We start from the raw sequence: 24,339 nt of genomic DNA, 5'->3' as shown, positions 1-24,339 counted from the left end.
CAGTCAGCATTAACCCTGACAGCAGACAGTTACACAAATAAAAATACAACACCACAGAGAACATAGTTCAAAAATGCTGTAAAATTGCAAAAAATCCTACACGTTGGAATTGATTTATAACATTTAAATACAAAAACTGGTTTAATTTTATATTTTTTGCATAAAACAATCTGAGCCACATTCATTTTAAATAGGAACTGTGATTTCAAGGGGAGCCGTAGCATGAGATCAGTTATCTGCAAAGGCGAATGACACTTTCATGTATTTCTAACAGGTCAGAAATGGAGGTCTTCCTTCGTGCTTATGCAAGGAAACTGAACTGCATTGATTGCAGACATTTTCCTTCAGCTCCTCCACTTCCGCTTCTGTTTTCCGAGAACAACAGGCCTCTTGTATAAACAGTCAGACAAAGAGCACAAAGCTTCACTTAATCTCCCGACCAAAGTGGATTTTACGTAAACCAACGAGTAGAAATCCATAACTTTACAGCACAGTTTGGATGCTTTTAGTTTTATAGAATACGTACATCAAACCTCTACAAGGAAAAAAACTAAACTTAAAAAAAAACAAACCCCTCCTTCAAGTAAAAATTTTAAACAATTACCCAGCTGCTGTAAAATGAGGTGTTGAGAATGGTGACCTAATCTGAATCAAACTGAATCTTTCTTACTATTTCCTTAACTTATTAATTTTTTTAAGTTAATGAATTTTTAATAGCTTTTTATGACCTTTTACAAACTTGAGCTCCTCACCAACAGGCGACAAAACCCCCGTTCCTGAAGGGGATGAAAACGTGTCTGTGTTTGCGTGCGTGTCTGTCAGATGGAGCCGAGGGAGCTGGGGCCCAACGCCGTTGCCCGCTAGATCTGAATTCTTGAAATTTTTGTCCGACAGGACTAGGGATGGGTATTGATAAGATTTTAACGATTCCGATTCCATTTTCGATTCTGTTTAACGATTCGATTCTTTATCGATTCTCTTATCGATTCTTTTTTTTTTTTTTAAAAAGGAGAACACTAAGGTCGATTAGCTCAGAGCTTTGTTTTATATCTTCTCTTTGAACAAGATAGAAATTTAGGAGTAACATGGCCTTACAAACCCAACAGTGAGATCTTGAGAGATCCAGCCTACGGCTCTTCAATGGGGTGTCACAGGGTCCCCAGGAAAAAAAAATTGTAAATGTAAAATAATAAAATAAATATTCTTGTGAGACATATCACATATTGACGGGGTCGGGTTATGTTAAAAAGTATAAATTGTTATACTTTGTTCATTGGTTCAAAGGTACCCCACACTTCTTTTTTTGTTTGCTTGTTTGTTCTGGTGTATTTTTCATTTGAACTGTTACTCTGCCAGAGTACTCATATTTACAAGATGGCATTGAACGCCCCATTGGTGTATCAGGAAAACTATTTTGTACGTATGTTCCTTGAAGGGGATTGAAGTCGTTCTTTTTTCCACCGCAGCGAAGGGCTAGGAGTAGGAGAGGAGCTGCTGTATGTTTTTGTTATCGAATCGATCTGATTGTGAAATAAAGCATATGCAGTGAGAAAGCAACTCCAGGAGTCATCCCTGCCTTAAAGCTGCAACATTCTTCTGTAGCAATAACAAAGTATAACATAAATTGTTCTGTGGCAATTACACAAGAATATCCAGTAATGTCCCTGCCTACAATTAAACACATTCACTTACCAAAAATCGGGGGCATCTGCTGTGGTAAATGGGTGCAAGCCTTTGACCACAAACTTAGACACTGCTCGGTGACATTAGTCTATCCTGGCCTGAAAGGAGACGCTACCGGTAGACTGCAGCGAGAACTGCCAGCGAGCGCCAGCCAGACTCTGTCTGTCTCTCTCATCATGGTCACCTACATGTACAGTAATGGCAGGTCTTGTAATAAGGCAGATTGCGCTAACATAATATGCACTGTTAATTGATTATTTACCTGCCGCATTAACGGGAGAGGACGTGCAAACGTTAGCGCTGCTGCTGGGTTGAGAGTCACGAGTCCGGAGCGGAATTAAAAACGCGTGTCATCGCGTGTTTTGTGAGCAAATGCTTTTGCATATTCGTAGTGTTTCCTCCCTTAAATGAAATATCTACTTTGCAAGTTGCCCTGTTGTCATCGGTTCTCATAAAGTATAATCAAACTTTTGAGCGTTTGAGCCGCTTAGGCGCCATGTTTCCTGCCAGGTAAATGACGCTCCGCAACGTGGTGACGTCATTCGGGGCGACTGGAATCGATAAGGGAATCGTTTGCAAAAATGGCAAACGATTCCAAGGAATTGAAACAGTGGGAACCGGTTCTCAACAAGAACCGGTTTTCGATACCCATCCCTAGACAGGACACACGTTTGTGGACAGGAGGCATCAGCCTTGATGCAATTTGTCTTTATCTTTTGCTTTTTTTGTAGGGGGCATTTTATTTCTTTAGAATTGGGCAAATAGTCTCAAACATTATCACAACACAGCATTATATCCAGTGACACAACATAAGAGAACCATCACGTTCAGTGTAACTAGCAAGTGCTCCAGCAGCGCTCGGTGGAGTCATTTATTTACATTTGGGTCGTACATCACCACCTACTAGCATCTCCTCCTTTGTAGCCGGGTTGTACTTTAATGTGTTTCTGCCTCTGGTGAAACGTGCTTGTTGCTTCCATCTTTAGGATCAGTTTTCCTACACATTTTGCAAAATGCAGTGCTTCCTGGGAGGTGTTTGAAGTAGCTCCCTTTTAGGTACTAAATCGTCAGTGGCTGACATGAAGCTTTCAGACATGCCCAGGCTTTTCTCGCTGATCTGCACTAGGGAGCATAAAAGCACGCTGTTGCTATAGCAGCAATATCACTATCACACTTTTATATCATGAAAAAATGTACAGTGGGGCAAAAAAGTATTTAGTCAGCCACCGATTGTGCAAGTTCCCCCACCTAAAATGATGACAGAGGTCAGTAATTTGCACCAGAAGTACACTTCAACTGTGAGAGACAGAATGTGAAAAAAAAATCCATGAATTCACATGGTAGGATTTGTAAAGAATTTATTCGTAAATCAGGGTGGAAAATAAGTATTTGGTCAATAACAAAAATACAACTCAATACTTTGTAACATAACCTTTGTTGGCAATAACAGAGGTCAAACGTTTACTATAGGTCTTTACCAGGTTTGCACACACAGTAGCTGGTATTTTGGCCCATTCCTCCATGCAGATCTTCTCAAGAGCAGTGATGTTTTGGGGCTGTCGCCGAGCAACACGGACTTTCAACTCCCGCCACAGATTTTCTATGGGGTTGAGGTCTGGAGACTGGCTAGGCCACTCCAGGACTTTCAAATGCTTCTTACGGAGCCACTCCTTTGTTGCCCGGGCGGTGTGTTTTGGATCATTGTCATGTTGGAAGACCCAGCCTCGTTTCATCTTCAAAGTTCTCACTGATGGAAGGAGGTTTTGGCTCAAAATCTCACGATACATGGCCCCATTCATTCTGTCCTTAACACGGATCAGTCGTCCTGTCCCCTTGGCAGAAAAACAGCCCCATAGCATGATGTTTCCACCCCCATGCTTCACAGTAGGTATGGTGTTCTTGGGATGCAACTCAGTATTCTTCTTCCTCCAAACACGACGAGTTGAGTTTATACCAAAAAGTTCTACTTTGGTTTCATCTGACCACATGACATTCTCCCAATCCTCTGCTGTATCATCCATGTGCTCTCTGGCAAACTTCAGACGGGCCTGGACATGCACTGGCTTCAGCAGCGGAACACGTCTGGCACTGCGGGATTTGATTCCCTGCCGTTGTAGTGTGTTACTGATGGTGACCTTTGTTACTTTGGTCCCAGCTCTCTGCAGGTCATTCACCAGGTCCCCCCGTGTGGTTCTGGGATCTTTGCTCACCGTTCTCATGATCATTTTGACCCCACGGGATGAGATCTTGCGTGGAGCCCCAGATCGAGGGAGATTATCAGTGGTCTTGTATGTCTTCCATTTTCTGATGATTGCTCCCACAGTTGATTTTTTCACACCAAGCTGCTTGCCTATTGTAGATTCACTCTTCCCAGTCTGGTGCAGGTCTACAATACTTTTCCTGGTGTCCTTCGAAAGCTCTTTGGTCTTGGCCATGGCGGAGTTTGGAGTCTGACTGTTTGAGGCTGTGGACAGGTGTCTTTTATACAGATGATGGGTTCAAACAGGTGCCATTCATACAGGTAACGAGTGGGGGACAGAAAAGCTTCTTACAGAAGACGTTACAGGTCTGTGAGAGCCAGAGATTTTCCTTGTTTGAGGTGACCAAATACTTATTTTCCACCCTGATTTACGAATAAATTCTTTACAAATCCTACCATGTGGATTCATGGATTTTTTTTTCACATTCTGTCTCTCACAGTTGAAGTGTACCTCTGGTGCAAATTACTGACCTCTGTCATCATTTTAAGTGGGGGAACTTGCACAATCGGTGGCTGACTAAATACTTTTTTGCCCCACTGTATACCGGTACTATTTTGAATGATATGATAGCCTTTCCTATGTGATGCAAATAACTGTATTAGAAAGACTGAAACAGTAAATTAGACCTGGTGTGTTTTAATTGGAACCCTGCTCATGCTGAAAGGGTTTAATTTCATTTATTTTTAGTCTAATTTGTCTAGAAAAGTTTGCAGCCACAGTGTTTTGGAAAGCAAAATAGTGATGTAGAAACAAATTTTTAAAAAACATGCTAATGATATAAAACATTCAGTTAAATTGCAGATTTTCTTTTAAGTATCACAATTTCCACAATTCATCATTTAAGCAATACATCTGTTAGATCCTGCAATTCCCATAATGCAGCTGAACAGAGTTGTCATTAAGAGGTCACAGAAGACATTTCACTGCTGTTTTCACGGGCTAGTAGTACTAGTAGCGGCATGTCAAATAATCATTATGTAAAATGGGCCTTGCCTATTTAATAAACATATCTGTAAGAACACACATGAGAGTGAGTAGTTTAGAGTCTTGTGTCTGCAGACCCTCAAGAAATTCAGTGTATAAATATTAAAATGAGAATTTAAAATGTCAAGAAAGTGAAGATCTACTGATTAATAATCAGAGGACTGGGACAAATACATGCATTTGTCCCCAGTCCTCTGATTATTAATTTAATAAGATTGTTGCGAAGTGTTAAACACTTCTCAGTGTCTTGTAGTGATGGGGTTTCCCTTGGTGGTGTCGGTGGGGGAACCAATCAGAACATTTACACCACTTTTCCATAATGAAACTCGTGAGCTCCATAATTCAGGAATTATGTGATTTTGGGTTTTCTATTTTTTTTTTTTCTCAACCTTTGATAGAAGACTAAACTTGATGTGTGGTCTGCTCTGTTTTTTTGTTTTTTTTTCCTCTCCTTCTTCTTCTTTTTAAATATTCTTTGGACATTTTGGCCTTTATTTGATAGTAGAGCAGTGAAGATGTGGAATACAGGCAGCAAAGGGCCACAGGTCGTACTTGAACAACTCCAGCCATGTGCAGTATAGCTGCCTGCTCACCCACTGAGCACCACGGAAGCACTGAGCTCCCATTGGTCTCCCCCTTCATCTGTAACTAATTTAAGGATTCTTAACTTTTTAAAATTGAACATTAATTTGAAAGTGTTTTTTCTGCACTCCACTTTCTTGTATTTCCTCTTGCCACCAACCAGCCGCAGTAAGTGGGTGTCCTGTCCTGTGCCTCGTTCTGAGAGGGGCCTTTTCCTGTTAAAAGGGAGTTTTTTATGGGCAGAAATCTGTGCCATCAGAAACTGAATTTGAAAAAGTTAAATTTGAATTTTAATGGCTCGGATTGAATCTGAATTGTAACTTGAATAAATGCTTTTAAAAACTGAATATGAATTAGCCTAATTTGAAATTCAATTTATTGGTTTGAAAATGATCAACATTAAATTGAATTTTATATTCTGAAAATGAATTTATTTGCTTTGAAACTGTATTTTATCCTTTAAAAGTTTAGCTCTCGAATAATCTCAGATTCACTTCACACCATTCAGTTTCAGTTCTACAATTCAGTTTTTTGGGACTTACACCCGGTTCCGGTTCAAGAGTAATGAGCGCAGATTAATAGAACTACGTTTTACTAGCGGACCGAAAGTGTTACTGACGGGAATCTACAGCATCTTGAGCTGAATTAAGACTTCAGAAGTCATTCGTCATGTCGAATGACCAGCGGATAAACTCTCAGGTTGGTAATAAATGTATTACATGTACATGTATTACTGTAGCTGCCTCCACCAGTGTGTGAATGTGAGAGTGAATGAATAGTGGCATTGTAAAGCACTTTGGGTGCCTTGAAAAGTGCTATATAAATCCAATCCATTATAAGAACAAGCGTCACGTTAACAAATGATAGCCGTACGGTAACTTTTATGCTTCTTGTAGCTGTTAGCTAAAGACGCCAATTTAGCCTAGTTTGCCCTGAATTCAGCTTTGACAAACAAATATGATCGACTGTTTCTAGTAGAATTGCAAAGTTGTCATCTTGTACCCTGTCAGAGCCCTGTATGCTTGCAGAGACCCCTACAGTAGGGAAACATGCAAAACGGTGTCCAAACCTTTGTATTTTAGCTTTATTTATGTCTTACACAGCATCCCAACTCTTTAGCTAAAGTTATTAAGTTAGCTAAAGTGAATAGTTTTCAGCCATTTGATTCATGTTACAGCAGCTCATGAGTGAATGAACATGGTGCAATAAAAGTATTTTAGAAGTATATGTTTCCAAATACATACATTTACTTAAATTTACTTGAGTAGGGTTAGGGGTTGCCACCTCAGCATGCAGTCAAGTGCTATACTCTTGCTAATGACCTACTAATTGTATTCAGGTGTGTTGCACCAGGGACGCATGGAAAAGTTGCATGACACCGGCCCTCGAATATGACAGGTGTGGTTGAACTGCATGAAGACTCTGAAGTTTCTCTTCTCTTCTGGCAGGACAGGAATGTAACCTTGTCCTGTGAGCCACCGTAAGGATGTACTTAAAGTAGAACTGGACCATCACCGGCCGCAGGCTCTTCACCTTTTCAAAGACAAAGCAGTCATTTAGATAAAATATTAGATATTGTTTACCTGTAAATGCACAAAGAGAATTTAGAAATGTAATTATTGTCTGGGGTCTGGAGTGTGGGGCCTCCCTGCTGCTGCGGAGTCGAGGCGGTCTGCTTCTCCCCACCCCAGGGAAAAGGGTAACACCCCCTGGGTCTGGGTGCAGTTTCCCCCTCCGGGGGCAAGGGTACCTAGACCCGGTTCTTAGAGTACGCTTGGGGAGTGTGATCGTGTGTACAGTGTCTCTCTATGTCTGTCTCCACGTTGGTTGAGTGTTGAGTAATTGCATATGAGAGCATGAGGGTGGGAATGGATGTCTGTATCTGTGTGTGCCTGTATGTCTGTGTCCATATGTCAGGTTGGGTATCAGACGCCACCTCTCTGGGGACATCTTTTAACATCTTGGTCTCTTGTGTTCTGAGGGCCTCTGGATGTCTGGAGTTTTGATCTCCTCCATACCTGCTTCATGCCCTGGAGGACGGGGCTGTGGCTCCCCCACACCCTCTAGCAGATCATTACATGAAGGAACCTTTTAAATACAAGCGCGCTCATGCTCACAGGTGTACACACAGGTGCTCACACAGATAAGAAAAAAATAAAAGAGAGGAAAAAAAAGAAATGTAATTATTGTCAAGAGTGAACAAGCACTGATAGTGTAATCTACAGCTGTGGCCAAACGTTTAGAGAATGAGAAGTGTTGTTTGTTTATTTACAAAGTTTGCTGTTTCAGTGATAGTTGTATATCATATCACTTCAGAGGTGATCCAGTAATGCTGCACTAATGAATTAGACTAACTATTCACTTTAGCTAAAGTTATTAAGTTAGCTAAAGAGTTGGGATGCTGTGTAAGACATAAATAAAGCTAAAATACAAAGGTTTGGGCAGTCGATCATATTTGTTTGTCAAAGCTGAATTCAGGGCAAACTAGGCTAAATTGGCGTCTTTAGCTAACAGCTACAAGAAGCATAAAAGTTACCGTACGGCTATCATTTGTTAACGTGACGCTTGTTCTTATAATGGATTGGATTTATATAGCACTTTTCAAGGCACCCAAAGTGCTTTGCAATGCCACTATTCATTCACTCTCACATTCACACACTGGTGGAGGCAGCTACAGTAATACATGTACATGTAATACATTTATTACCAACCTGAGAGTTTATCCGCTGGTCATTCGACATGACGAATGACTTCTGAAGTCTTAATTCAGCTCAAGATGCTGTAGATTCCCGTCAGTAACACTTTCGGTCCGCTAGTAAAACGTAGTTCTATTAATCTGCGCTCATTACTCTTGAACCGGAACCGGGTGTAAGTCCCAAAAAACTGAATTGTAGAACTGAAACTGAATGGTGTGAAGTGAATCTGAGATTATTCGAGAGCTAAACTTTTAAAGGATAAAATACAGTTTCAAAGCAAATAAATTCATTTTCAGAATATAAAATTCAATTTAATGTTGATCATTTTCAAACCAATAAATTGAATTTCAAATTAGGCTAATTCATATTCAGTTTTTAAAAGCATTTATTCAAGTTACAATTCAGATTCAATCCGAGCCATTAAAATTCAAATTTAACTTTTTCAAATTCAGTTTCTGATGGCACAGATTTCTGCCCATAGTTCTTCTTCTCCACTGTCACTAAGTGTTTGCTTGTCAGGGCCATGCATTTTGACTAATTCCTGGAATGTTGTAAGATGTTAAAACGTTTCACTCTTTCTGCTTCTTCACTTGATTCATTTCTGTGTGAAATTGAGCATAATTTGCAAAAGTTGTTGAAATGCTCTCTTCGGATGAATGTTCGTGCCACATAAATGCGTTGCAGGCAACTCTTTTGCCTTTGATCAGCAAAATGCGTTGACGGGCTGCTCGGTCTATATTTAGACTCAGAACAATGGTTTTTAAATTTCAGTGTTTTGTTTTGTTTTTTTAAGGTTTGTTTTTTTTTTTTTTTTTTGCCTTTTAGCCTTTATTGGATAGAGACAGTGTGGATAGACAGGAAAACAGAGAGGGGGAGGGAAGATGTGCAGCAAAGGGGTGGGTGGGACTCGAACCTGGGCCTACTCTGTCTATCAATGCGACATATGTTACCCACTGAGCTAAACTAGCAACCTTTTAGTGTGACTCACTGACTGTGTCCAACATGGCTTCACTATGTCTGTCTGTCTGCGACTTGAGTTTCCACTGCTGAGAATCTGCACGAGTGCTGGGTTCATCGCATTCAGAGTGAAAGGAATAAAGAGCAGGCAAAAGCAAAAGCCATTGTCCTTGGGAGAAGGATTTTTTTTTTTTTTTTTTTTTTTTTTTTTGTGTGTGTAAATCGTGATTCTGTGTCGAGGTTTACGACCTATAAATTTATCCTAGGTATCCACCAATCAGCATCAGTGCAGAAATTCTGTATCAGCAACTTTTTTGTTGACTAATATCAGCAAATGGGATGACACTAACCAATCTTTTGGCCAATAATGTGCATAAATAAATGGTTAAAGACATGATGAAGAGCTGAAAACCTTTTGTGCTTGACACACTGTTACTATGACATTTGTCCCTGCCACAAACAGGAATAAATGACTGCAAAAGGAATAAAATATCACTATCACAGTTATCATAACGATAACAAAATAACGCTGAAAACCGATAAAAACCCTGAAAACCATACATTTCACACCTGAGCCTCAACTCTCGCGGCCCAGTGCCGGTCCGAGGCCCGGGGGTTGGGGACCACTGGGCTTAGGAACTCGGAGAAGCCAACATTTGGTCAAATCCACTAGTGTTTTCTGCAGTATTGCTCCAAACTGCAGCAGCAACTCGTGGCTGACAGTCAGGGGAAGAGGGATTTAGTAGTAGTAGTAGTCCAGGCTTCATTGTCCAAAGGATGACGGTGGGGATTTGTGATCATCTCGCTTTTGATGTGTCAACACTGTGATTTATCGAATCATCCTGTGGCTTGATCCCTGCTGTGGACACATAAATCTGGGTGAACTCTTAACCCTGAGGGTTTCTGGACATCACTTTGTGGGAACTTGAGTATAAATGTTAGTTCAGTTTTAAATGCATTGCCTCTGAATGAACGTTAAATGAACTGAAATACATAAAGCTTTTTCCTGAGCCACATTATAGATTTTGATTGCTTTCTGTCAACTTTGCTCTTCTTTCTCCTTTCAATCTGCCGTTCTCAGAGTTAAAATAGAAGCTATGCCTGCTGGTCACATGTCTGACAGACAGGCATGCGGTGTGGCCGCGCACATGCATATGCACACTCGCACACACATGAGCTGCAGAGGGAAGAAGAAGGACTGATAGAGAAAGAAAGAGGAAACCCCTCCCCCAGCAATAAAAGTGTGCTATGCCTCTCTCCCTCCTCCCTTCACTGAAGTGGGTGTGTGCAAGTCTGGGGGTGTGCCATATCACATCCACTGCACTAGCTCACGTGGTGCTGAGGCATGTGTGTATGTGGAAGGAGGTGCCACGGTTGTATGCTGTGATGTTGGGTGAGAACCTTCGAGAAGATACTGTGAGAGTTTGAGGGGTCTGCACAGGTCAGAGTCGCTGCACAGTGTCGTCTGTTATTCTGAAACTAAATCAAGCAGGCTTCAGTTCTTCTGTCAGGGTGATGGAGAGTTGCCATGTTCATGGGCACTACGAGAGCGTATTTATTGGCTCTGCATTTCAGCAGCATGTGATGGTAAAGCTTAGGGAGTCTCAGGCGAGGTGTATGAGAGATGATCTTCATTGTGTTGGTAATGAGTTAGCAGGGAAACGGCTGGCAGACTCAGACTAAGTGATGTGACGACAGCCACTGCCAGGCTCCTGCCATAAACTTTACAGTGTTATGATGATGAATGTTTACCATCTTCATGTCTTTGTTCTTGACTGGACTGGCTTTCATTTTAAGACGAGAAAAAACGTTTGTTTGTTTTTTTCCTCTTAAAATTATTTTTAAATGAAAGAAATCTGTGATAATGTTATAGAAGATGTGTATGCATTTTCTAATTTGTGTTAGTTATTTCATTAGTATTTTCCTGCATATTTATTCATTTTAAAATTGTTTTAAAAATCTCACATGTTGCTTTTCTTATTTTATTTTATTTTTGAGTACACTGCCTAATTAATGCAGCTGGGTTTTGTTACATTTGCAGCATGAATTTGTATTTTTACAAATCCTTTTCATTCACTTAAATCTGATGTAGCTGTTTGCTACCAGATAAGGTTTGTATGAAATACAACATGAAGACAAGTGGTTTAAATAAAGTTGGAATGAAAGCTCCCCTCATGTTTCACAATAATATTTTAAAAAGTGTTTCATAGTGACGATTAGGTGTCACTCTGCAAAACATTGTGTGTGCAGCAATTTTTCCTTTTTCCCACCGTGCTCGCTGAAGCTCTGTTTACACTTTACTGTTTTACACCTGGATTTATGAAGCATGACTTAGTTTGTACACGAGAAACTTAATTACACATCTGAGCCTGGATAATATTTGCACACAAAGGGAGAGGTTATTTTGTTAAAACTGGGTGAAGAGTTTCTCTTTTATTTTCATATTAAACTTTACTTGGCTTAAAAATTGTGATAAAACAAAAATTCAAAACAAAATATCATTAAAAACAGTTATTATAATGTTGTTATGTGTTATTATTATTTGTTATAATAATAATAATAATGATTATTATTATTTTTATTAAAACAACAAGGGAGTTAAATTGAAAGCTTTGGTAATATTTAAATATTTAAATTCAGTACATGTAAAGTGTTGTTAATTATCTGTCACGTTTAAAAAATAAAGTTGAGTCTAAGGACTGAGCTTTGATGTTGTGGGAAAACAGTTTGAAAGATTTGTTTGCACTCTGAACTCTTACTGCTGTCATGTTTGTCAGACACAATCTGCTGAGCACCACAGTCACGTCTGGGTGAGCCGTGCTGCATGCAAATGTTAACAGTGTGGGGACGCAAAACCAGGGATTTTATTCCTGTGAAAGTATGATAACGATGTGTTTTGTCATTACTATGTTTATTGCAGTACAGTTTGCAGTTGTAATATATTTATGTTGATATTCTTGATTAGTTTTCTCCTTTTTTCTCCCTGAACTGCTCATTGCAGTGACCACAGACCTAAAATTCTCATCTCAATATGAACTCAACTCCACGTTGTCAGTGTTTTGCTGGCTATGCTATAGAAACTTGTTTCACTGAGGTCTGAACAGCAGTGAGGAGCTCGATGACTCACTCGGCCCTCTGCTGTTCAAAGCTGGAAACTCAAGGAAGGAAATCCAAGGCGGTGAGACAGGAGAAGTGTGTAGTTCGTGTTAGTGTATATAATATATATATGTATATAACATACACAATTTTTTTTTTTTAATTAAAAAAATTTTTGTCTGTGTGTGTGTGTGGGCGGTGAGCAGACGGGCCCCTTTTCTTGCTGCTTTTCTATAGGCTACTCTTGGCCCCACCCTGTTCCTCACAGATTCAAAACAAAGCAGAGGCTGACATCACTCTCTCTCTCTCACTCGCTGTCTCTCTCTCAAGACAAAGCAGGAACTCCCCTCCCTTCTTACTCCTTCTCCCCCATTTTGTTTTTGAAGCGGGGAGAGGCAGAAGCTGGGCCCTCGTCCACTTTCTGTTTGCTGTCCACGAAATAAATCCTTACAAAAATGCAAAACTTGGTAACTTGTTGTTTCTGTCTCTAAAATATTAACATAAGAAGAGTCCGTTTTCTGGACATATGATGGCTGTGTTGCCTTTAAGGAATGAATATGTGGAGTGTTTGTGTTTTATGTGTTTGAAGTCTTCCAGTTCTGGACCAGAATTATTGTCCTGACAAATATTCTTTAATGAACAGTAAGAAAAAGCTCTGTGTTCTTACCCAGACACAGCTGCACAAATGACTCGATAAAAGTCTGTGGAGAGAGTAAAATCTGGAAGCTTGTTGAAGTTCCTAAATGCGCAGACGCACTCTCGTTTCATTATTTTATGACAGAAGATTAATGCTGTTGAAAAAAAACTGAATCCCGAAGCTCTCGCTCAACAGTGCTTTACCTTCACAGCTGAAACCAGTGTAACAAATCAAACAATCATGTGTCGCTTTCACTCGTTTTTTCTGCACAATGTTTGACTGTATGTTTAGACAGTATAGAAAGCTGCAATGTTAAAAATCAGCTGATGGCTTTTTTCTTTAGTTCCCTGCTGACTGTGACAGGATGAATGGGCTGGACTCTGTATTTTTGTTGAGAGACATGTTATGAAGAAAGAATCTGTCTGTTTATAAAATACTAAGACCTACTCTTCTAAAAGATTATAACACAATTTTTCCTCAAAGTATTAATTTTTTTCCCTTCATATTCATGCGTCCCATTTTCAGCTTTCCCTGAAATTCCACCTTAAATATTGCTCAATTATTATTATTATTATTATTATTTTTAAATCATAAACATTTGACAAGTTAAAATAAATATGTGAAGAGCAAAGTGAATCCTTAAATTCTAATATTCGATTTTGGTATTTGTTATCTCTGGTTCACAGAAGTGTGCCCTAGTTTTAGACCTTTTATTTTTTTCCTTTAAAATAATGTAAACTTGGCTTTCTTTGTAACATCATCAGCTCATGTTGTTTATTTTGTAGAGGTGAGGGGATCCAACATGAACAAAAAAACCGTACTTAAAACCAGTTTGTGAGTTGACATTAAAACTGTTTGTTTGCTGTTTGCAGGTGAAAAATAGGCAGGCCTTCACTCTCATTTTGTTCTCTTGTCTGCAGGGAATCTTAATTATTCCTTTTTCCTTCTGACTGTTTTGCAACACATTTGTTATAAAACGTAAAGAAACTGGAAACAGTAAAAATATTTGCCTGTTACTTTTTTTCAAGAAATAAAGCTACCAAAAATCAGAAAAATGTAGTAATTGGATTTAGATGGTAACATTCTTCTTGATTCTTTAACCAAGATTTTTGTTGGAGTTAAATGTCTTTAATTGGTCCAAGAACTATTGTTCAAATCTTTCAATATTTTCCCGACCGTCTCCTGTCATTAAAATACATGTTATGAGCAACAGCCTGCCGTTATCAGGTTAACATGGCGGTTCACTCATATATCACAACTACAGTCACCTCAAGGCGCTTTATATTGTAAAGACCCTACAGTAACAGAGAAAACTCGCCATGTTACAGTAATTTAATATTGTCATATTATTGAGTTGTTCCTCGTGTTCAAATTAAACCCGAGAACGTGGCTCTACGTGACATTAATCTGTTTTCAGCCGCATCACAACTTTGTCGGTTGAGCTACGAAAAAATAAAAAAATGTAGAGATGCGGTCATACAGCGGCTCGTTCTTTTAAGTGTTAAACTCGAAGCGTTCATTCGGGACCTTAAAAAAAACCATCTACAACCTTTACTCAGGTTGGAGTTTAATCGTTGCTGTCGGCTGCAAAAAGCAAACAGAAGCCGACACTTTTTGTTTCTCCAATCCTCGCGGCCACACAAACCCGAACAACAACCCCCAAACGTGTCCGCTATATCAGCCGCGAGCACTCGTGGCACACATTCTATAGAAGGCTGTTAGCCCCCTCCTCCCTCGCGCCGCTGGAGTAACTTCAGAGTAGTTTTTAAGCACTTTGTGAATGGACATGCGCGTTCCCCACTACACAGGCTGCGCGTGGAGGGGAAGCAGAGCGTTCGCGCGCGCTCACAGTGAATCCCTATGTTCAGGTGATTAAGACGAGATCGGTGTCTGCACGCACTCCCGGCCTGCATATTAGTTCCCGTAAACATTTCGTGGCGGACTTATCTCCGACAGTATGCGGAGACTGAGAGTAAGGCACCTCGCGGAGGGATGTGTTAAAGGGGTGAACCGTACTCACACCACAGCCGTGTTTTAAATATTACTCAACTGTACAGCTTATAACAGGACTGAATCAACTGTTATGGTGGTAGCTGAGAGATAAAACAGACGTATGAAGAAGCCCACAACCCAACACATCGCCTGCATGATCCCATGTTCATGTAATGGCGTATGTGGGCTCCTCGCCCTCCTCCTCTCATGTGCTGTATGTGCTCTCCGCTGTCATGTGACTGCACATTCATTGTAGTAAATGGGCGTTGCCTGGTCAACATGGCCGATGACTGGTTCTCACATGTATGTAGTCTATAGTATTATTTGTGTGTGGGGGGGGAATACAAGGAAGGAATATGCTTTTCTATTGAAGCCGCAAACCTGGCTTTCTAACACCTGTGTTTATGCTGGATACCATTTCAGGGCGGACCGTAAAGCTCTCTAACTCGACAACAACGCCAACGTGTGTTTTGTCTCCACGTCGCGGGTTATCCGTGGAGACTTTATTACAATCAGCAGGAATGGCGCACAGACATGTGACCTTACAATCTGAACATGAGGAGCACCTCCGTCTCCGGCCTCGTCTCCCGTTTATCAATAGGTGACCGCTTTCTGATAAACTGTGCAACAGTGTAACACGCGAGGTTACTCCCTGATCCCGCCTGTATCACTGCGCAGACTGCATTTCCTACTATAGGTTAACGCCACTGCTTGGCTGTGGGGCCGCAGTTCCTCCGCCTGGTACAATGGTTATATGACACGGCTATAGGAACACAAAATGGCGAGAAGAGGAGGAGGGGCGGAGGCGCAGAGGGGAGAGCTGGTGGAGGTGCTGAAACGCCAACAGCTCATGTGATTATTATTAATAATATAATTTTAAATACAAAACCAAGGTTTAGACGAATGTTAAACGCAGGGATTATTTTAAGCGTAACGGGCTAACTCGTTTTCACAGAGGCTGAATCACACCTATATAAACGGCACACGTTGAATATTAAATAATTTAAAAAGTCTGATTTGGTAAGTTTGTCCACGGTAACAATGTCACAGGCCTAACCCTGAGATGGAAGCTGTGCCTATAGACCTCAAATACAAACGGCCCACCTAAACAGCGAGGCGCAATTCAACTTCTCAAAATGGAGACCCTCGCCTCTCCAAAATGGAGACCTACCGCACGAGCAGCGGGCGGGGTCAGAGTGGCGAACAGAGCCTGAACTTTGACCCGTAGCCTACTGCTACACCCTCCCCCCTTTTTAACCTAAAGGAATTCCCAAACGGAGGCCTCTCTCGCCAACACGTTAAATTCAAAGTTCTCACAGGCAGTGAATCAGTTGTTTTTCAGTGTTCTCTCTTTTATTCTGTTCTTGTCTCATGAGTATGTGAAAAGTGTAAAAGGGAATAAAGAAATAAAAGTAAGAAATAAATGTTTTGGGGTTTTTTTGGTTAAAGGTTATTTTCAGTTTTCAGCAAAGTTTTTGCATATTAATTAACCAAAGTTAATAACTCTGTTATTATAAGTCGGGGATATTTACGAGTAACACACACATATTGTGCACCTTCGCATGTAGCTGTTGCACCGTCGGCTTCCTCCACAAAGCTCGCGCTGGACTTAGATTTAAGTTGTGGAACTGGGTGTTGATGGACCAATGAGAGTGCTGTCGGTGAGGGAAACAGCTTTTCCCCTATAAATCCAGGCAAATCCAGAAATGGTGACAGTTATGTTCTCAGACCTGGACAGTTCTCCAGGTCTGTGTTTAATTTTGCACAATATTGTTTGTTTTTTATTTATTAGAAAAAAATGCTGACTTGGTATTTTAGAGAAGAGAAGTTCACAGATGTAACAGACTGGATTCAGCTTCCAAATATGCTGAAGATGGGGAGTGGTACTCATCGTGGGTTTGCTTACTTATTTGGAAAACAAAATCAGTAACTAACTTATTGTTTACACACCGTTAAATTGCCAGACATCATGAACCCATTGAGAGCATGCGGTTTTCTGCCTTCTGTAATTCCACGTGGATTTACTCTTTAGGAGATGTTCCCTTCTTTTCTTTTACAGTTCTTTTCCACACCTGTGCATTAACACATATTTCCAGCTGGTAGGTGACGATCCTTTCCACTGACTGATATGCTTCACTTGTCTCTTCTATCTAGCACGGACAGGCTACGGCTTTATTCTCCTTACATTGCACCACCCTGGGGAAAACTCCAGGGCATGGAGGAAGGAGGAAACATACAGAGATGTAGAAAGGAGTGGGAATACGTATGGAAGAAAAGGATGAGACACACCTGGGCCTGGTTTTCCACACCCACAGTGAGGCAAACGAGATTTACCGGAGAGCAGATTTTCATTCTACTGGCTTTGGCATATCGCTCGAAAAGTTCTGGAAAAATATGAAGGCTCTTCAAAAGGAAGCACCACTTGTTTGCTTAATAAAGACTGAAAATAGCCCACTGTGACTGTTTTCTCATTGCAGTCTGTGAGGTTATTGTGTTTAAGTGAATTTATGATGAACCAGATTTTTAAATTCAAAGGCCGATCCACCTTTTCTTTATCTCACCTGACCATCGATGGTCATTCCGCGTCTATTTAACCTGCCAGCTCAGCGCTTTGAGGAGCACTGTCTTTGAAGGGTAACCGGGCAGAGAAAGGATGGTCTCCATCTAACTGATGGATGTACAGGTGGGACTGGACGATGGGTCTTTGGCCGGTGACAACGTTGGTGGGCAGATTGGGCCATGGTGTTTGGTCGCCATCATCCTCTCACTCCTCACTGTTAGCGATAAAATATTCATCCACGATTTTAAGCCGGCCAGATAGCTCTTATAAAATATTAACCCCCTGCACTTCTGTGCCCTTGTGCCAGCAACCAGCTTTGCTTCTTGCTAGGGGATATTTGAGTGTTGTAAGGGTTTTGTAATGGAAGCAGGTAATGACTTCTCTCTACACAATGGTCTCAAATTGTGTTCATGGGCTTTGCCAATCAGTGGTTACACACCTAGCCAAAAAATAAATTCAGTCACATATTAAAGAGATTTATTTTGTACAATAAGGCTACAGCTAGTTAGCTTAATTACAGCATATCTCTGTCTGGAAAAAGAGTCGCGCTTGTTTAGACCCACAAAAAAATAAATGTTCAGTTCTGTGAAAGTTAGCCACCGCGGTCGCTAATAATGAAAGGTACAAACAAAGCAGTGAGTGTCGTTATTGGCTAAATAAAGTGCAAAGATGTTCCAGTTTGTATAATTTAGCTGTTTTTATTTTAAACCATAATAATTTTCCAGGTTTTCGTTTCTGACTATTTCTCACATTCATTTCCTTTAACACTTTTGAAATTGTAAGATTTTTGATTATCATTTTAAGTTAGACTTGAAATTAAATACATGAATGCATGAGTTTTAAGGTTTCAATTTTTAAAAATGTGAATTAAAATGGCGAATAGAAAGATTCAGAAGCATTTCTTTTAGGGGAACTTTTGGCACTTGCGATCTCCATTTGGAAATTCCCAAAAAGAAAAAGTGGAATTGTTGGCTGCTGTTAAACCTAAAAATGTATGTTGTGTTAGTGCTAGAGAAGAGAACTGTGGCTGTTTGATGTCTCATCCAGATGACAGACATTTAAAGTTGTTTGTGAGCTGCAATTGAAAAGTGTTTAGGAAATTTCTTGTGGTGAAGTCAAACTTGTGGCCTGTGTGGCCACAGGTGTTAATGCAGTCACCTTTCTCACTCATTATGTGTTAACAGACCTCTCTGCTGGAGGTTTCTTCTTTTAACAGGTTTCTTCCTGTTAAAAGGGAGTTTTTCCTTCCCACTGTTGCCAAAGTGCGACAGTGGGACAAAGGGGCTCATAGCTTGCTAGAAGCTTCTTTAAGCCATACTCGCGTCTTTTGATTTGTTTATTGAGCCTGTTCGGCTCATTTGTGGTTTAGTGGTTTAGTAGAGTGATTGTAGGTGAGGTCACTCTGCAGAAAGCAGTTAATGCTCAATAATAAAAATGCAGATAAAAGACTTTGAGATGTATTGATGAGCACTTGTAGAGTAATTGGCACCATTTGTATGCATTTAGTTTTCCTATTACTGGGAGTATTTGTTTGACTGAGGTCAGTCCAGCTGCATCATCTTAATATTTATTGGACTCATTCTAAGGTTTGTTATCTGCAGACTTTAACCAAACTTTGTTTGATTTGATTTGACAAGAAACCATTCTGAACCCACATGCTGAAAATCTTCGGTCTTTGACCATGTATCCTTTCTTTTTACACTTAAGACTCTCCAAATATGTCTCATTAATATAAATGCTTATTCAGTAAGTAAAAATAGTAGCATTTGTCATCTGGGTTTTATTTGCTCTGCTGGAAGAGTTGGCAGTGAAACCTGTCAAACATGTTTTTGTGTCACTGAAAAGTCCCACTGGGAGCAGTAAAACACTGTTGAAACACATGCATGCACACATCACAGCCCTGACTGTGGGTGACTTTACACTTTGTGGCTTTGAATGCTGCCATGTTAGATTGTGTGTGTTATTACATGTATGTGCGTTTTGTGCTACTCGACTGCTGGGGACAGTTTTCATTGATTTTTCAGCTCTGAGCCTCTTTCTTTCATAAATGAAATGAAAGGAAACACTGCTGCTTGCAGTGCCATTACACACAGCGTCTCTAAAGTTCATTAAGCATAACTAAAACCACTTGGATGATTTCTGATGTTAACAGGAAATGCTTTGCCTTATTCATAGAGGGTAAAACAGTCAAAGTTATTCATGGTTAACTCATGGTCTACAGTGCTGGGTGAACACTGTCCTTTGACTTCTAACAGCAAGATAAATCTAACGCTAAAATTAAAAGTAAAATAAAAAAAACCAAACCTGTATATTCTGAAATGGAAATTTTGAAATACCCATTTCCAAATTTGTCGATTAAACTATAACTATGAATGAATGTTTCATTGTGGCACAAGCGTCTCCCTAAGCAAAACAAACTAAAAGTAGACTGAATTATTACAAAAATGCATTTTTGTTTAAGTAACGTTTGCCTCTTAAAACATTTTCATGTGTCTCATGAAGTATGAGTGTAATGCTAGAAATACTACATGTATACGTCAGAGACTAAAAATGTGGTATTAGAGATGTGAAATGTTGGCGAGGTCCTAGTTCGAAGAGGGAGAAGGCCCAGTCTCCTCTGCTGTCGTCTGCTTCTTGGTACCAGAAGTATCTGATCAACTGACTGTAACGATCTATTAGCAGGACGCCAGTTAAGAGTTCAGAAAGGTAAGAAGGTCCCAATCTAGTTAGTGAGTAAAGCAGTAGTAAAGATACTTTTGTGACGGCTAGTTTGCCCTTTGTAGCCTTGTAACCAGCAGCATACTTCTCACATCATCAGTGAAGCTCTGAACAGGCGTTGGAACTATTTTGTGTATAGCTGATGGTGGACACGATGACATTTGGGGGACATAGAAGGATCCAAGAACGGGATTGTTATTGAGTTCCTGTTGTACTTTTTGCTGTGAAAGTGTAGGACGTCACGTTTACACCCACAGACCTGCCTCACTGTGGTATTGGAGGCTAATCTGAAGAGCTCTGACCCTCGGCCTTTGACCCCCCCCCCCTCTAGAGCAAAGACCTTTTCCTCTCTCCTCTCCTCCACCACCTCCTTGAGGACCTCACTTTTCATTTTTTTTTGGCTTCTTTCCTTTCTTCTTGTCTTTCTCTTTGCTCCATTGTCCTGCTGGGGACTGGAGCAGAGCTTGGATTTAATGCCTTCACAGCTGAGGGAACCTCATCACCTTCAGGTTTTATATTCAACCTTGGGCATTTTCAAGCTGCATTGACAATGGGTTTCCATCTTTGCGCATCAACGCGGACTCGGGGCGGGGGGGGGGGCGGGACGTCTCAAAGCAGATTTCTTTCTTGTTTCGTTAATTTATGTTTATTTTAAGCTGTGCAGTTTGACACTTAAATTAGTCTTGTGCACTTAAAATTGCCTTTACTTTGTTTTTTTTTATGCATATATCTGTAGCTAACAACAGTCTAGTTCAGCATTATTGTTTTCACTACTTTGCCTAATGACAAAACATATATTATAAAAATAACATCTTAATTTTGTGAAGCAGCTGAACAGATATGTCAAAGGCAGGCAAACCCACATGTAAGTAAAAAAGGTGATACTTAAAACTGAAAAGATATAACAGATGAGCGATGTAGCACATAAGTAAATGTGACGCATTTTGTTGTGCTGTCCATCCGCCCACCCATCCATCTTCTTTTCCCGCCCATTCTTAACTTGTTGCCATGGTTTCAGCCAATGGTGTAGGCTGTTGGTTGGCAGGTGGTGACGCCAGAGGTCAAACAGGTTCAGTGGCCGTGGCCTGATGGGGGGTTGGGATATATTTGTCTGTGGGGGTGATGGGTTGGAATGACAACGGGAAGGATAATGAGGGGCTAATGTGTTGATAAAGTTGAACTTTGGTGTAGTCGGTGGTGTTTAAACATGTAACATTTGGACAGGTCTGTCCAAAAAAAAAAAGTATTTATTTGGGCTGGAGATGGTGACGTAGCTGATAGCCAAGCGCTCATCGAGGATCAAAAGGGTTTTTTCTTTCTTTTTTGGTGAGGTGGGGGAATGGAGTATGGATGGAGGATGTCAGGTATTCTATATGTACAAAAGGCTATTCATCTGTGCTCCAGCCTCCTGGGGGGTTAGGCTGGCGTTTAGTATGGGGGTTGGCCGTTTAAAGCTATTGATGCTCAGTTGGGTGGGGTGCATGGTTCTTAAAGACGGTAAAGATAGAAGAATGATTGGCTAAAGGTTTTTGAGTTACTTAGCCAAATAAAATAACCATTCTAACATTAAAAGATGCCACTAGCATGATTCTTTAATATAAACGGCTTCATTAAAAGTGAAAGATGTAGCAGATAGAGTAGTCTTGAGTAAGGATGAAAATGAGGAACCATCACAGAGGGGGAAGGTTCATGCCTGTGGAAATCTATCCACTGGTGAACTGGTTAAAGAAGAGATGTGGGCAGGAAAACCAGATCTGTTCACACATTTTTAAAAAAGCTGATACAAATGGGTTTATTCGAGGGGAAAATGTGTCGGACTATGGTTCTCTCATTGTGTGTGGGTGGTGTGGCTACTCTTCAGGTCGAGGTGATATAGGACAGATCTATATGAGAAATGCAGAGAATTTCCCAACTGGCTACCTCAAGTCTGACATGTTCAGATAGAGACGATTTAAAAAGCTTTGTTTTGAAAATAGCATGTAGGTGAGTTTGGCAGAGTCAATATTGAGTCATTGATGAAAAACTAAACCGTTGCAGAATGGAATTTCAAACCTTCACTGTAATTAGTATTTCAGTTAAATTGCCATGTTTATTAGCTGCAAACTTGCTTTAATCACATAATTAGTTTTACCAATGCTGTCTCCTTCTGGTTTAATTTTCCACTGTTGTAAAATATGGTTGGCAGTAGTTTCAAAATACTTGGTTTGTCTTATTGTGAAGCTCCATCCACTGACGTGTGGATGAGACATTGATGCAGACTTGGAATCATTTTGGCTGGTCTGTTATTCCTGGGAAGGTTCACCACTGTTCCAAGTTGTCTCTACTTGTGGATAGTAGCTGTCATCATAGTTCGCTGGAGTCCCACAGCCTTAGAAATGGCTTTGTTTCTCCGCTGTTCTTGGGTTCATTTAAGAGCTGTGTGTGTGTGTGTGTGTGTGTGTGTGTGTGTGTGTGTGTGTGTGTGTGTGTGTGTGTGTGTGTGTGTGTGTGTGTGTGTGTGTGTGTGCATTTTACCCCACTTTGGGTGCCACAAATGTCGTGAACTGAACACTGTCGGTCAGTCTGTACACACCTCCATCCATTTTCTTAACCACTCAGCTGGTTTAGGCTCATTTTTGCAATAGGGTCCATGCCCTCTGTCGCAGGGCAGGAGGCAGGGTACACCCTGGACAGGTCGCCAGTCTGTTGTAGGTCACCACAGTGTTGTAGAGAAACCTAACTGTTCGCTGCTAGAACAGCAAATGTGCATCTTTAGATCTGTAGCTCACAGGGCTTGTTTCTAAGTGATATAAACGTCTTCATCTGAACTAATAATAGCAAAGAAGGTTGGTGCACTGTTTCGGTTTAGTGTTGGACCAAAGGCTATCTTGCTTTCATCACCTGTTTGTCACTCAGGACACGTTCTGGCTTCATTCAGCAGCTGCTTCTTCCTGTCACTCTCTTGTATCTCTGAGTCTCTCTCTCTCTCACACACTCACACACACACACACACACACACACACACACACACACACACACACACACACACACACACACACACACACACACACACACACACACACACACACACAAGCATTATTTCATTCTCTTGAAACTTTTAAAAGCTTCTTTCTGTTTGCAAAGCGTTAATATTTCCTTAAATCTTCTTCTCTCCACAGAACCAGGAAACTCCAGATCAGAAACATTCCACCTCACCTGCAGTGGGAGGTTAGTTCCCATTTCCTTTATTTTTTTTTTAAGGTTATAACGTACAAATTTTATGGCTGACACTTCAGATGGCCACATCACATTACAAATACGTTGCTTGCTTATGTGTAAACTGTTGCCCAGGTAAAAGGGAAACAGTGTGTGCAAAATGGCCACTACTTTCTCTCCCATCCAAGATGGGTTTTCCAGGTCTGTCTGGCAAAAAAAAAAAAAAAAATTGAAACAGGAGTCGTAGGTTCGAGTCCCGACTGGGGCATCTGTATGAAGTAAGATTCCTAGGCTAGACTAACCCCATGCTAACCAAGCCTACCTCAGACATGCCCGGATTAACAATGTCTGTGTCAGGTGACCCTGATGAGAAGTGGGCTACTGGAGCAAGAAGGCATCGGTGGGAAAGAGACAAAAATAGGGCACTGTTGGAATGCTACATGAATAGGATGAGCTAGGCAAGTGGCTCCTGGAGAGCCCAGGAAGAACATCTAAGATCTCTGTGCAGAAGAGCGCAGTCGTAGGAACAGCTAAGATACTGTGCCGAACCCTCAGGCTCCCAGACCTCTGGTAGAGACTTGAAGCATATATATGTGTGTATATAATGCAAACAGAAATGGAATGGAAAGAAGAGTGCAGAAGGCACTTTTAGGGCAAAACTACAGACTTTTCTTCCCCTGTTAGGCTTTAAATCTGTTGATTCATCAAACATGACTGACTACAGAAGAATGGAAAGTGGAAGGATCACTGTTCCCTACATTTGGTGTGTAGCTCTGTGCACTTTCATTGTTTTTGTGAGGGCGTGGCACACCCGTCTGCCTCTTCTGGCAAGCGAGCGCCTGTGGGAGTGGCTCCATGTGTGCATGTGCGTATGTGTGCGTGAATACGAGCCAGACTTCTGCCTTTGTCCACGTGAGGGCAACGTCTCAATGCAAAGTTGACTGAAACGTGCTTGAAATCAACCTTAATAAACATCCA

The 24,339-nt window shown here is 40.8% G+C and overlaps 1 protein-coding gene across 2 annotated transcripts in view; it reads left to right on the top strand.

Moving 5' to 3' along the window:
• igf2bp1 (insulin-like growth factor 2 mRNA binding protein 1) overlaps positions 1–24,339 on the top strand; it is a 50,226-nt gene that overhangs the window by 12,478 nt on the left and 13,409 nt on the right. The window contains exons 1-2 of one of the 2 annotated variants that reach the window (XM_086287854.1): positions 21,318–21,530; positions 23,325–23,373. In XM_086287854.1, coding sequence (XP_086143980.1) covers positions 21,517–21,530; positions 23,325–23,373 — 63 coding nt within the window. In that variant the 5' untranslated portion in view covers positions 21,318–21,516. Of the gene's footprint in view, positions 1–21,317; positions 21,531–23,324; positions 23,374–24,339 lie in introns of those variants that run through there. The other variant, XM_086287853.1, reaches the window with a different exon arrangement.

Source organism: Aulonocara sp. 'chitande type north' Nkhata Bay, linkage group LG4 (genome assembly GCF_057382095.1).
Source record: "Aulonocara sp. 'chitande type north' Nkhata Bay isolate Kocher_YH1m ecotype deep benthic linkage group LG4, A_spYH_male_GT1.1, whole genome shotgun sequence".
Classification (NCBI taxonomy): domain Eukaryota; kingdom Metazoa; phylum Chordata; class Actinopteri; order Cichliformes; family Cichlidae; genus Aulonocara; species Aulonocara sp. 'chitande type north' Nkhata Bay.
The sequence above is the reverse complement of the archived record's forward strand: the minus strand, read 5'-3'. Positions and strand labels throughout refer to the sequence as shown.